Source organism: Ranitomeya variabilis, chromosome 6 (assembly GCF_051348905.1).
Source record: "Ranitomeya variabilis isolate aRanVar5 chromosome 6, aRanVar5.hap1, whole genome shotgun sequence".
NCBI lineage: Eukaryota > Metazoa > Chordata > Amphibia > Anura > Dendrobatidae > Ranitomeya > Ranitomeya variabilis.
This window is the reverse complement of record NC_135237.1, coordinates 519,414,073-519,429,649: the sequence shown is the minus strand read 5'-3', so window position 1 is coordinate 519,429,649 and position 15,577 is coordinate 519,414,073. Positions and strand designations below refer to the sequence as shown.

Sequence of the window (15,577 nt, the reverse complement as noted above, 5' to 3'; positions counted from 1 at the left end):
AATGGAAGTCAATAGAAAAATAATAATAATAATAATCTTTATTTTTATATAGCGCAAACATATTCCGCAGCGCTTTACAGTTTTGCACACATTATCACCTCTCACCATTATCAATCACCAAGAGGTCTGGGGGTCCAGAAAATTGTTGAAATTGATGGAAACACGACTGAAATGGAATGGGGGCAGCATGGGGAAGACCCCTGGACACATCTATGAATCCTAGGTCGCTGCTGGGAACAATGTTGATGGAATATTACACCACTTTTACAGACTGATAATAAGACATACAAAGCTAAAGACAAAATGTTAGGAAACATTCTTTCCTGTATCATGATGTGTAAATAAGGCAAAATAAAAAAAGAGAAGAAAAAAAGAAAGTCATCTATCATGGTATTTCCCTGGCGTTTTTAGAGATAAATAGTTTTTTTAAAAATGGTGTGCGGTCCCCCTAATTTTAATAACCAGCTATGGCAAAGCAGACAGCTGTGAGCTGATATCATCAGGCTGGTCAGATACATGATTAGTGGCCCCTTCCCGACCTAAAAATACTAGCCCTCAGCCATCCGAGAAGTGTCACATCACAAATTCTGTCTCCGCTCTTCCCGATTGCACTGATGCTGTAGCATTCGGTAGAAAGAGATTTGGGATTGATGGCAGCTGTGATTTGTCAAAAAATCGCAGCCACCATCAAGTTCTGGGGTTAGTAATTGAAAGGTGTCAGTTCACACCCCCATTACTAACCTTATAAGTAACAAAACAGCAAAAAAGCAGACACACATAGAAAATGCCTTTATTTTTATTTTTTAAAACACAGACACCCTCTTTCAGCACTTTATTTCCCCCAAAAAATCCCACGCCATTCCGCCATAATAGAATAAATCCACATCGATGTCCCACGACAAGCTTCGTCCAGCATGCAGCATATTCCAGCTGTCACAGCAGCACTCACTGTCAGAGCTCTGTGCAATAGCGTGGAAACAACATCTGCAACTGGCGATAACCTTACTGATGTCACCGGCGATCACAGACACTGCCAACTATCACAGAGCACTGCAAGATCCGGCAGTGGATGCCGCTGCGACAGTCTATGAAGCCCCATTTTCGGAAGGAGGCTCCATATGGTGGAATTTTGGATGGGGCTCAAAGTGGGACATCGATGTGGATTATAAAGGATCCATTGGACTACAACAGATCAATGGGGGAAATAGATTGGTGAAAGAGAGTGGGGCTTTTTGTTGAAATAAAGAACTTTTCTGTGTGTGTGTGTGTGTGTGTGTGTGTGTGTGTGTGTGTGTGTGTGTGTGTGTGTGTGTGTGTATGTGTGTGTGCGTGTTGATTTTACTTGCAGGGTTAGTAATGGGGGTGTCTGACACTTCTCCATTACTAACCCCAGGGCTAGGTGCCAACGCCAGCTGCTAATATCAACCTCTAATACAGTTACCCCGATTGTCACCACACCAGGGCAATCGGGAAGAGCTGAGAAAGGGCACCAGAATTGGTGCATCTAATATGATGTGCCATTTCAAGGGTGGCTGAAGGCTGGTATTTTTAGGCTGGGAAGGGGCCAAAAACCATGGACCTTCCTAGCCTAATATCAGCCCTCAGCTGTCTGCTTTTTCTTTGCTGGCTATTAAAAATAGGGTGACCCCACGCCATTTAAAAAAATATATATATATTTATTCCTAAAAAGCTGCCGGATATCTGCTGGCTATTTCTCCATCTCTCTGTATCTATCTATCTATCTATCTATCTATCTATCTATCTATCTATCTATCTATCTATCTATCTATCTATCTACCTATTGTATCTATCTATTATCTATCTATCTGTCTATCTATTCTTCCATATATCTTTTTAACTGTCTTTCTTCCTTTTCTTTCAACTAGCTTTAAACAACATTCATTGCTATACAAAAACTCTGATTAAAAAAATGCAGTAAAAATGTGATGAAAATGCACACAGCCAGGAGACTTTAAAGTTACCAGAGTTCACAGCCGCCAGGTGCTCAAGCAGCTGGGAACTCCAGTAAGTCTCCCAACTGTGTGCACATGTTACATTTTTACAACATTTTTGCTGTTTTTTTATTACATTTTTACCCATGTTTCTGTACAGCAATGGTGTTTAAAGTTAGTTGTAAAAAAGGAAAAAAGGCTTAGATAGATAGACAGATAGATAGATAGACAGATTGATAGCAGATATCCGAAAGCTTTCCAGGAATAAATAAATAAATAAAAATGGCATGGGTTCCCACCTATTTTTAATAACCAGCCAAGGCAAAGCAGACAGCTGAGGGCCGATATAATCAGGTTGGGAAGGGCCATGGTTATTGGTCCCTTCCCAGCCTTCAGAGAATGCGGCAGTGTCTGTGACCAGCGGTGACACCAGTAAGGTTACAATACTGTAAGTAACCAGGCCCCTCATTCGACATTCAACAGTATCCACATCTTTGATGCAGAAACAGCTGACAGCAATGATGGAGGAGGGAGTGTCAGCTGGAGCTCCTTCTTCCATCATTCTCCCTGTGCGTGTGACGTCTCAGCGAAATAATGTAATTGCATCATCACTGCTGTCACAGGCAGAAGGGGAACAGGGAGAGGTAAGTATTTCATTTTTTAATTAATCAGTACTTTGTGGGGCCATTATTATATGTGGAGGGCTATTTGTGAGGTCATCATACTATGTGAAGGACTATTTATGAAGCCATCATACTATGTAAAGGAGTATTTGTGTGGCTATCAATGTCATGTGAAGGACTATTTGTGTGTCCATCAATACTATGTGAAGGACTATTTGTGTGTTAATCAATACTTTGTCAAGGACTATTTGTGGGGCCATAATAGTATGTGAAGGACTATTTGCATGGCCATCATACTATGTGGAGGGCTATTTGTGGGGCCATGGTACTATGTGAAGGGCTATTTGTGGGGCCATCAAACTAAGTGAAGGACTATTTGTGGGACCATCATACTATGTGAAGACCTGTTTGTGGGGCCATCATACCATTTGGAGGGCTATTTGTGAGGCAATCATTTTATGTGGAAGGCTATTTGTGGAGCCATCATACCATATGAAGGACTATTTGTGGGACCATCATACTTTGTAGAGGGCTATTTGTGACGCCATCATTCTATGTGAATGGCTATTTGTGAGGCCATATTTCTATATGAAGGGCTATTTGTGGGGCTATCATTCTATGTGGAGGGCTATTTGTGAGGCCATCATACTATGTGAAGGGCTATTTGTGGAGCCATGATACTATGTAAAAGACTATTTGTGAGGCAATCAAACTAAGTGAAGGACTATTTGTGGGGCCATCATACTATGTGAAGAACTATTTGTGGAGCCATCATACTATGTGAAGGACTATTTGTGAGATCAACATACTTTGTAGAGGGCTTTTGTGAGGCCATATTTCTGTATGAAGGGCTATTTGTGGGGCTATCATTCTATGTGAAGGGCTATTTGTGAGGCCATGAAACTAAGTGAAGGACTATTTGTGGGGCCATCATACTATGTGAAGAACTATTTGTGGGGTCATCATACTATGGGGAGGTCTTTTTATGTAGCAATGATTTTATGTGGAGGGCTATTTTTGGAGCAATCATACTGTGGGAAGTACTATTTGTGGGGTGCTCATACTATATGGAGGGCCATTTGTGAGGCCATCTTTATATGTGGAGGACTAATTTTGTTGCCTTCATACTATTTGAAGGACTATTTGCAGGGCCATCATACTATGTGAAGGACTATTTGCAAGGCCATCATACTATGTGAAGGGCTATTTTGGGGGCCATCATACTATGTGAAGGACTGTGTGAGGGCAAGTGTGCTATGGGGAGGTCATCATACTATTTAGAGTGCTATGGGGGCCAATATACTGTGTGGAAGGTTGTTCAGGGGCCATTATACTGTGTGGAGGGTTGTGCGGGGGCCATTATACTGTGTGGAGGTTTGTGCGGGGGCCATTATACTGTGTGGAGGATTGTGCGGGGGCCATTATACTGTGTGGAGGTTTGTGCGGGGGCCATTATACTGTGTGGAGGATTGTACAGGGGCCATTATACTGTGTGGAGGATTGTGAGAGGGCCATTCTACTGTGTGGAGGATTGTGTGGGAGGCCATTATACTGTGTGGAGGGTTGTGATGGGGCCATTATACTGTGGAGGATCGTGCGGGGCCATTATACTGTGTGGAGGATTGTGTGGAAGCCATTATATTGTATGGAGGGTTGTGCAGGGGCCACTATGCTCTGTGGAGGATAGTGTGAGGGCCAATATACTGTGTGGAGGCCATTATACTGTATGGAGGGTTGTGTGGGGGCCATTATACTATCCAGATGACTATGTCAGGGGCATTATACTGTTTGGACTTCTCATGGGGGCCATTGGAGTGTGTGGTAACACAAGGGGCTTCAATAGGGGCAAAATTACTTTCTAATGGCTGCAAGATTGTAGTATATGATCTGTGCCCCCTATGAATATTCTTCTCTTTTATTTTTGAGGGGGGAAGGCCAATTAGGACTTTTGCTATGGGGTCCTATGATGTACGATCTTCACAGGTCTGTATGTAAATTTGATGCACTGGATCCTCAGTGTCTGATCTTTACCTGATGGTTATTTCCTTCTCATTGTTTTAGGCTGCGGTTGCCGGAGGTACCACCATGATCATTGACTTTGCCATTCCAAAGAAAGGTTGCTCACTGATTGAAGCCTATGACATGTGGCGGAGCTGGGCTGACCCTAAAGTGTGCTGCGATTACTCTCTCCACGTGGCTGTAACTTGGTGGAGTAAAAAGGTAATTATTATATTTAGTATCTACAGCGTAAATCATCGTATTTTACCTACAAGTCAAATGGAGACTATTGCATTTGGTCTGACCCTGTAGTATCAGATCCCTTCCATCATCCCCATGCTTCTTAGTGGTATATATTGGGTGAGTGTGCAGGATGTAGGAACAGATGTAGGGGAATAAAACAGTATCAGAATGCACAGATTTACTTTGATTCTCTATGGAGTCACATAATTCTGCATAGGAGCTGTGTACACAAAACGGCAAATATTTTTTTTAATTTACTTTTTAAATCAAGACTAGAAAATTATACAAATCCATGAAAGTAACCATAAATGAAAAAAAAAAAGAACTATAGAACTTTTGGGTACTGCAATGTTTTGTCATTCCAAAGAAGGCATGTAATATTGGGGATTTTACACAATTCATTTTATAAATCCCACAAACTGGCACTGTATTACCTGAAATAATTGTCTACAGGTAAAAGAGGAAATGGCTGTCCTTGCAAGAGATAAAGGAGTCAATTCCTTCAAGATGTTCATGGCCTACAAGGATCTGTACATGGTTAATGACATGGAGCTGTTCCAAGCCTTTTCCTGCTGTAAGGAGATTGGAGCCATCGCTCAGGTCCATGCAGAGAATGGAGATCTTATTGTAGAGGTCAGTATCATCCTTCCCCTGGCAGATGGAAATATTTATTGCATCTCCTGTACAATGGTGACATCTAGTGGCAATTTATGATACTGCATCTAGATTTGGAAATTTGGGAAAAAATATCCATATTTATTTATTTTTTTAAGGTATTTCCAATTGCATTCATAGCACCATATTTTCAGTAATGCCATATGCTGCTTATATTCATTCACACAATGCTAATCAATGTAGGAGCTCATAATCTAACTATTTTGATATCCATTGGCTGAAGTGTTACATATCCTACTAATATGTACAATGAAAGTGTCTGTTCATTTACATTGCCTGCAGATGTATTGTCTGTTTAATTGTTATTTTAAAGGGTGCTAAGAAGATGTTGTCCCTGGGAATCACAGGACCGGAAGGCCATGAGCTGTGCCGACCCGAGGAAGTGGAGGCAGAAGCCACACAAAGAGCCATCACAATCGCCAATTCAGTCAACTGTCCTCTATACGTGGTTCATGTGATGAGTAAATCTGCGGCCAAGGTCATTGCCGATGCCAGGAGAGACGGTAATGTCCGAGTAGTTACAATCCTGATTGCATAGTTAAATGGTCACTGTCATTTTAACAAAGTTTACAAAAAACAGTAGTGCAATAGAGTATAAGAAACTTTGTAATATAATTCATTTTAGACATCCGCTTCTGTCTCCATTTATGAGCCATTTCTTCCCGTGTCAACTGATTATCCACTCTGCAAAAGCAGCTTAAATCCTTCTTGGTCAAAGCAAGCTAGACTGGCAGAACAGTGAGGAGGCGTTATGACTAGTTATTAGAAAAGAAGCAGACACAGGCAGGTCATGCTGCAATTAGTGACTTAGCTTATCTCAGAGCTGGACTCACAGCCACACAGCTCAGTATTGCATATTATGTGCCTTATACTGTTGATGTTACTTTTAAACATGTTGTAAATAAAGAAAAGTGGGAATCCCCGCTGCTTCTCTGTACAGCAGTCATCATAGCACCTAAACTCCACCGACTTGATTGGAGAAAACTGAAAATTGGAGATAAAGCTTTCAGAGTGGAAAACTGGTGACATGCCAGATACAAGTCATATAATGGCCAGCAATCGTGTAATTCCTCATGTACACACACATGACAGCTTATTTTTAAAGGCTAACTGAAATGACAGGTATGATTTAGTATAAACCGCCCCCACCGATGGTTGTTCCTCTATCTTTTACTATAAGGTGGGAGATCTATGCAATTCTGCCTTCTCTAAAGCACCTGCATTGTTAACAACTAAGCATTGGGAATGAAGACCAAGAGTCCTGAAAAGAATATAAATCCCTGCTGCCCTGGGTAGTAAAAGCTGGTAATATAATAGGAGGGGGGCATTTTGATTAATAAGTTTGGTGCTAAAGTTGCGCTGAGTTCACTTTAACTACAGCTAGTGCTACCTGGCAGCCTTTTGCTCACACTGCTATCATTGACGTGTCCCTTTAAGAATACCAGCAGAATCATTGACTAGTACACCGCATACAATAGACATCAATTATTTCCCATTCTACACTCAGACTTCCATCCAGGGCACTGATGACATCTCCAGATGTGGCCAACAAGCCATAAAAATAATCCTACAAGACTGATGTGTGTCTATGGCGAGGTCTGCCGTATGAGTGATCAGTCGTCAGCTATGCAATGTGTATGGCCAGAATTCAGGGCCGGACTGGCCATCGGGCAGTTCTGGCAAATGCCAGAAGGGCCAGAGCCAGTAGTGGGCCGCTGCATGCTGACTCACCTCCCCCCCCCCCCACCAGCGCCGCCGCATTCAACTATACCAGCATCATAGACACCGGTACAATTGAATGCAATGATGGAGGAGAGAGCATCTGCTGACGCTCCCTCTCCCATCATTCCCCGCTCTGCCTCTGACACTGCGGGTGCGCGCACACTCACTGTGTGCCAGGCAGTGCAGCAGCAGCCACCGAGACAGGAGCAGGGAGCAACGCGGGCATGAGGAAAGGTGAGGAGTGCTTGTTTTTGTTTTGTTTTTTACTGGACTGTGGGGCCATTCTCGGGGGGGGGGGAAGAGAGATGCGGGCTGTGCTGAATACTACTATGTGGGCTGTGCTATACACTACTATGTGGGCTGTGCTGTATACTACTATGTGGGCTATGCTATATACTACCGTGTGGGTTGTGCTATTCACTACTATGTGGGCTGTACTATACACTACTATGTGGGCTGTGCTGTATACTACTATGTGGGCTGTACTATATACTACTGTTTGGGCTGTGCTATATACTACTATGTGGGCTGTGCTGTATACTACTATGTGGGTTGTGCTATATACTACTATGTGGGTTGTGCTATATACTGCTGTGTGGGCTGTAGTATATACTACTGTGTGGGTTGTGCTATACACTACTATGTGGGCTGTGCTATACACTACTATGTGGGCTGTGCTGTATACTACTATGTGGGCTGTGCTATATACTACTGTGTGGGCTGTGCTATATACTACTATGTGGGCTGTGCTGTATACTACTATGTGGGTTGTGCTATATACTACTATGTGGGTTGTGCTATATACTACTGTGTGGGCTGTGCTATATACTACTATGTGGGCTGTGCTATATACTACTACGTGGGCTGTGCTATATACTACTACATGGACTGTGCTATATACTACTGTATGGGCTGTGCTGTATACTACTATGTGGGCTGTGCTATATACTACTATGTGGGATGTGGTATATACTACTGTGTGGGCTGTGCTATATACTACTATGTGGACTGTGCTATATACTACTATGTGGGCTGTGCTATATACTACTATGTGGGCTGTGTTATATACTACTATGTTGGCTGTGCTATATACTGCTATGTGGACTGTGCTGTAGACTGCTACGTGGGCTTTGCTGTATACTGCTATGTGGGCTGTGTTATATACTACTATGTTGGCTGTGCTATATACTGCTATGTGGGCTGTGCTGTATACTGCTACATGGGCTGTGCTGTATACTGCTACGTGGGCTGTACTGTATACTGCTACGTGGGCTGTACTGTATACTGCTACGTGGGCTGTGCTGTATACTGCTACGTGGACTGTGCTGTATACTACTACGTGAGCTGTGCTGTATACTGCTACGTGGGCTGTGCTGTATACTACTACGTGGGCTGTGCTGTATATTACTACGTGGGCTGTGTTATCTGCTATGTGGGTTGTGCTATCTGCTATGCTGGTTGTGCTATATACTATGCGGGTTGTGCTATATATTATGCGGGCTTAGCTATATACTATGCAGGTTGTGCTATATACTATGCGGGCTTTGCTATATACTATGCGGGCTTTGCTATATACTATGCAGGTTGTGCTATATACTATGCGGGCTTTGCTATATACTATGGGGGGTATATTATATTCTATGTGGGAGGTCATGCTATATACTATGTGGCTGTGTTATATACTATTGTGGGGGTATATTATATTCTGTGGGGGAGGCTGTGTTATATACTATGGGGGTATATTATATTCTATGGGGAGGCTGTGTTATATATGAGGGGGCTGCATTATATTCTATGGGGGCTACATTATATATTATGGTGAGGTGGGCAGTATTATATTCTATGGGGGGCTGTATTAGATTTTATGAAGGATGATTGCATCATACTCTTTGATGGGGCTGCATTATATTCTGTAGGAAGGTGGGCTGTATTATATTCTATTCGGGGCTACATTATATTTTATAGGGGGCTGTATTATAATTATATTCTTTGAGGGGTGATTGCATCATACTCTATGAGGGGGCTGCATAAAACTATGAGGGGGCTGCATTATATTCTATGAGATGGCTGCATTATACTCTGGGTTGGCTGCATTATACTCTGTGGTGGCTGCATTATATTCTGTAGGGTGGTGGCTGCATTATACTATATGTGGGCTGCATTATACTGTATTGAGGACTATGGGGAATACGTTATACTATATGAAGAACTCTGGGGTGCATTATACTATGGGAAGTGAATTGTACTGCATGGATGACTATGGCGGTGCATTATACTATATGGAGCACTATGAGGAGTGTATTATGCTATATGGGGGACTGAGCAGTGTATTTTAATATATGGAGGACTATAGGGAGTGTATTATACTATATGGAGGACTGTGGTTCACATTATAATATACGGAAGACTATGGGGTGTATTTTACTAAACAAGTAAAATGCTGCATATTCAGATTGTTTTTGCTGGAACAAAAATCATTGTTCTCCGCAGCACATCGCCGGTGTAAACTGTAGATGTGCTGCTGATAGCATGATACTGTATGGGGATCGGTTAGTGATCTATTAGTGATCGTTCTGTCCCATCATTATTCCTCAGCTGGTGGAAAGAGGCCGGGAAACAAGCGTTGAACAACTTCAGTATTGCCGATCAAACTCATTTAGCGTCCTGAGATCAGCGCTTATAAATACAACTGACATGCTTTTGTGTGATGGGCAATATGTTAGCATTTGGGGCCCCATTTTAAACTTTGCCTAGGGCCCCACTTTGCCTAAAACCGGCCCTGCCTACAAGTGTACAAAGATATTATACAGTCACCATGTGACAAGTGTGCCTGTGTAACTTCAAATGCCAGGGCTGAATTTTAGTCCCAGTCCGGCCCTGGGCCAGATATAGACTTATGTCTAGGAAACATTGTACTAAAGTAGCAGCCCCAATCACAGAAAGGATCTGCATTAGAGTGCAGCAAGCAGGATCTGCAGTTGAGTGCAGCGGGGACTAGTACGCAACCTTACACAACTTAGACTGCGAAACAGGAAGCTTGCTCAGGAACCTGCCCAGTGGAGAGGAAGCAATATATACATAATGTCCCATAGCCATTTGCGGGAAGGAAATAGCAAGCGCACGCACTGGCCCTTTAAGAGGGTGGGAGCGCACTCGCGCTTGCCTTAAGGATATGGCTAGAGGAACGGCTGGAAGCATGCCGAGCATGGGGAAGGGAAGAACTGTCTGCAGCATAGGTGAGTGAAGAGACACGCCAGCGACCCTGCCTGTCGGAGCAGGGATCCAACGTGGTGCTAACAATAATGACCACTCCACTCAGATAATGACCACTCCTTCCAGATAATAACCACTCCACCCAGATAATGACCTCTCCTTCCAGATAATGAGCACTCCACCCAGATAATGACCACTCCTTCCAGATAATGAGCACTCCACCCAGATAATGACCTCTCCTTCCAGATAATGAGCACTCCACCCAGATAATGACCTCTCCTTCCAGATAATGACCACTCCACCCAGATAATGACCACTCCACCCAGATAATGAGTACACCTTCCAGATAATGACCACTCCTTCCAGATAATGAGCACTACACCCAGATAATGACCACTCCTTCCAGATAATGACCACTCCTTCCAGATAATGACCACTCCTTCCAGATAATGACCACTCCTTCCAGATAATGACCACTCCTTCCAGATAATGAGCACTCCACCCAGATAATGAGCACTCCACCCAGATAATGACCACTCGATCCATATAATGACCATTCCACCCAGATAATGAGCACTCCACCCAGATAATGACCTCTCCTTCCAGATAATGACCACTCCACCCAGATAATGACCACTCCTTCCAGATAATGAGCACTCCACCCAGATAATGACCTCTCCTTCCAGATAATGAGCACTCCACCCAGATAATGACCACTCCTTCCAGATAATGAGCACTCCACCCAGATAATGACCTCTCCTTCCAGATAATGAGCACTCCACCCAGATAATGACCTCTCCTTCCAGATAATGACCACTCCACCCAGATAATGACCACTCCACCCAGATAATGAGTACACCTTCCAGATAATGACCACTCCTTCCAGATAATGAGCACTACACCCAGATAATGACCACTCCTTCCAGATAATGACCACTCCTTCCAGATAATGACCACTCCTTCCAGATAATGACCACTCCTTCCAGATAATGAGCACTCCACCCAGATAATGAGCACTCCACCCAGATAATGACCACTCGATCCATATAATGACCATTCCACCCAGATAATGAGCACTCCACCCAGATAATGACCTCTCCTTCCAGATAATGACCACTCCACCCAGATAATGACCACTCCTTCCAGATAATGAGCACTCCACCCAGATAATGACCACTCCTTCCAGATAATGAGCACTACACCCAGATAATGACCACTCCTTCCAGATAATGACCACTCCTTCCAGATAATGACCACTCCTTCCAGATAATGAGCACTCCACCCAGATAATGAGCACTCCACCCAGATAATGACCACTCGATCCATATAATGACCACTCCACGCAGATAAAGTGATAGCTACATCCAACTAAAGTAATAATCCATTCCAGATACACTGACAACTCCTTCCATATATTAGCCTGCAATTAAATCGGTAACAGTGTCTTTATATACTTACATTGGCTTAAAGACTGACGACCACTTTAACGTAATGTGTTTAGGGGTCCTTACGTTATTTGCTCCATTTTTAGAGATATATTCGGAACTGATTATATTTTTATATCAGGGCTACATTTTTCTTGAGCATTCCTCAGCCACCCCCACTTCTATGTAAGAAAGATTATCATGGGTGTATAAATATCATTCAGGGAAGTTCATGGACAACCACAGGAGCTGCAGTAATGGCTATAATGGTTGTCATCTAGCTTTTCTCAGAAACCGCTAAAGATAAGAGTGTAACAATCACTGATGCAGGGAATGTGAATGGGCCCATTAGGAAAAGAGGGACTGTCAAGTCACAGCTTTTCTCCTGGCTTTTTTACTCACCTCTCTGAGATTTTCATAGCTCCTACTCCTCGGGGGTGGGGCTTCTCTCTGCTCAGTGCATAAATTAGATTGTATTACTCACCTCTTCTTTCTCCAGTGATCGGGTCTCCCAGGGACTCTCATATGTCTGTGGCTGCACGCTGTTGCTCTACCACTGAGCTACAGCCCACAATGATGTAGATTTTGGTTATTTTAACCTCTATTCATAGAACCCAACCGTCCCTCATACTGCATGACTGTCCTGATTTTGAGGCTCTACCCCGCAGTCCCAAACGGGACTGCACTTTGCCCGCACAGTCAGCAGGAGAAGCAGCCGATACACCCCCTTGTATTAGGCCACGCCCCCTCCGTATCTTCTTCTGGGTGCAGTGGTTCAGAGAGGGAGAGAGGACATTCTGAGGTACGTGTGTGTGTACTGCACATGGGTTGCCCGCCTGGGCCGTGGGGTACTCAGTACTGGGTACAGTACTTAAATGGGATGTCACGGTGGCTGCGACCCGGTCCGTGGCCCTGGGCACCCAATTAAAGGGGAACGGTCTTTTAAGGGGAATTGTGAATAAAGTCTATTGGTCGTGACTAGTGTTGAGCGATACCTTCCGATACTTGAAAGTATCGGTATCGGATAGTATCGGACGATATCCGAAAAATATTGGATATCACCGATACCGATACCCGATACCAATACAAGTCAATGGGACACAAGTATTGGAAGGTATCCTGGATGGTTCCCAGGGTCTGAAGGAGAGGAAACTCTCCTTCAGGCCCTGGGATCCATATTCATGTAAAAAATAAAGAATTAAAATAAAAAATATGAATATACTCACCCCTCCGGCGGCCCCTGGACCTTACCGATGTAACCGGCAGCCTCCGTTCCTAAGAATGAGGAGTTTAGGACCTTCGATGACGTCGCGGCTTGTGATTGGTCGCGTGACCGCTCATGTGACCGCTCACGCGACCAATCACAAGCCGCGACGTCATCGCAGGTCCTAAACTCCTCATTCTTAGGAACGGAGGCTGCCGGTTACATCGGTAAGGTCCAGGGGCCGCCGGAGGGGTGAGTATATCCATATTTTTTATTTTAATTCTTTATTTTTTACATGAATATGGATCCCAGGGCCTGAAGGAGAGTCTCCTCTCCTCCAGACCCTGGGAACCATACACTGGGAACTTCCGATTCCGATTTCCGATATCACAAATATCGGAACTCGGTATCGGCCGATACCTGATACTTGCGGTATCGGGATGCTCAACACTAGTCGTGACACCACCTGTGGTTCTCGGTCAATAGGGACCGATGCTGCTTAAAGGGGTCCTCTGGGGTGATGTTGTTGCAGCAAGATGGTAACGCATCCCACAGGTGAAGCGGGGTCCCCAGGGCTCCAAAGGTGTGTGGCAAGGATGGTGCATGCCGACGAATAAGTGAAGGACACAGAGTTGTAAAGTCTTTACCTGGTTTACTGGTGGTAGTAGTCCACAGTCCAGGGTACCAGGTACAGGTGTCATGTGGTTCGGCCGGCTCGGAGGCAATGGGAGAATCTCCTTCCCAGTTGAGGTCCGTGAGCCTTTCCTCCTTGCTCTGTTTAGGGAGGTCCCTACTGCCTGAAGCTTTCTAACAAGGTCCTCGTTCTTTCCCCCTGTCCTGGGACAGGTACCTGCATGATGGGCAGATTGAACCGTTTTACAGGGACTCTATCATGCCCCGGGCTCTTCAAGTGCTGCTGCGTCTCAAGTGTGGTGTGGGCCAATTACATATAGTTCTTGGCCCTCCGGTTCTGCTCTGTGTCTTAGAGTCCCACAAAACCCTCGGGCTCCCGGTACCCAGCTGCTGCGCTCTGGCTCTGAGGGTGTCCGATCGCAGTTCCCCTCTGAGTCCTTTTTCTCTCCTTTCTGTCCCTCTTTGTGTTCTTCAAGAGTTGGGAGGAATGCCCTTGGGTAGTCAGTGCTCTTAGCTGTATCCATGTTTTTATGATACGGATACATTTAAAGGGAACCTGTCACCAGAAATAACACTGCTAACCTGCAGATATAGGGTCAATCTGCAGATCAACCGCATTATGATGCTGTCTGGCACCTGCATGCAGCCAAATGCAGCAGAGAGAAAATGATCTTTATTCTCACCCCCAGCAATCAGTATTCCGTCATGGGGGCAGTGCGGCGTTACTTCAGTCATGCTCGGACTATGTAGAGCGTCCGTTGCAGCCGCTCCCCCGGCCCTGACTGACACTCCCTCTACATTGCAGCCGATTGTCAGTCAGGGCCAGGGATGCAGTTACAGCAGTCGCTCTGTATAGTGCGAGCGTGACTGAACCGACGCCGCATCGCCTCTATGAATGATTACCAAATGCTGGCAGGGAGAATAAAGATAATGTTTTCTCCTCCGCATTCGACTGCGTGCAGGCGCCGGGCAGCACCATAACGCTATTACCCTTCGGATAAACCCCATATCTGCAAGTTAACAGCGTTATTATTGGTGACAGGTTCTCTTTAAGATCTTGAGGAGCAGAGAGCTCTTGGCTCCCTGCTCTGCTACTATCTTTAGTAAGTAACAGCCTACTTAAGGCCTGCAGCCTATCATAGCCTATCAGAGCTTAGGAAAGTCAACCAGACATCACCCCATTGCCATGTGCTGCAGGGAGAAGGAGGATTGCGATGTTTCTTGTGGGAGCAGAAGGAGGTGAGTTTGACTCTACCTAGATGGGCACAAAGGAGGACATCATCAGTATGACATACCATTCTATTGAAAAAAGGGAGTTAGACAAGTGCACGGCTTCAGAGAGGTGCACTGATTGGAAGTCTCCGTACTTCTAATCATGCGCAGTGCGTCTCTCTGAAGCCTGCATGTGTACACCCAGCTTCAGGGGATCAATGATGAGAGGGGAAGAAGCTGCGCATATGCAAGGGGAAAGCATGGTGCTTGCGATGACGCGGTCACTTGTAAGTTATGTTATCATGCCCACAGGGTGTGTTAACATACTAAGTGGGCCGACTAGTCTGGGAACGCTAATGCCCCAACGACTAGCCAAAGCCCTCATTTACATATCATAAACGTGTGGCGCCCCTGAGGATCCAGTCACCACAGAGGTACTGCACCTCAGCCAGAGGTACTGCACCTCAGCCAGAGGTGTGGTACTACACTCTCAGGTAAGCAGGGGGCACTACCCTAGACTCACACACTAGCATCCAACACCACACCACTCCAGGCCAGGAGATCTGAGCAGGGGCGTAACTACCGCGGTCGCAGCGGTCGCCATTGCGACCGGGCCCCGCAGGTCAGGGGCCCCGGGTTGGCAGGTCAGTGCAGGGCCGGACTGGCCATCGGGCACTT

The 15,577-nt window shown here is 44.9% G+C and overlaps 1 protein-coding gene across 3 annotated transcripts in view; it reads left to right on the top strand.

The window, feature by feature from the left end:
• Window positions 1-15,577, top strand: part of DPYS (dihydropyrimidinase) — a 122,619-nt gene that overhangs the window by 55,158 nt on the left and 51,884 nt on the right. For all 3 annotated transcript variants that reach the window (XM_077268112.1, XM_077268113.1, XM_077268111.1), the window contains exons 2-4: window positions 4,637-4,795; window positions 5,270-5,449; window positions 5,805-5,994. In XM_077268112.1, coding sequence (XP_077124227.1) covers window positions 4,637-4,795; window positions 5,270-5,449; window positions 5,805-5,994 — 529 coding nt within the window. The remainder of the gene's footprint in view (window positions 1-4,636; window positions 4,796-5,269; window positions 5,450-5,804; window positions 5,995-15,577) is intronic.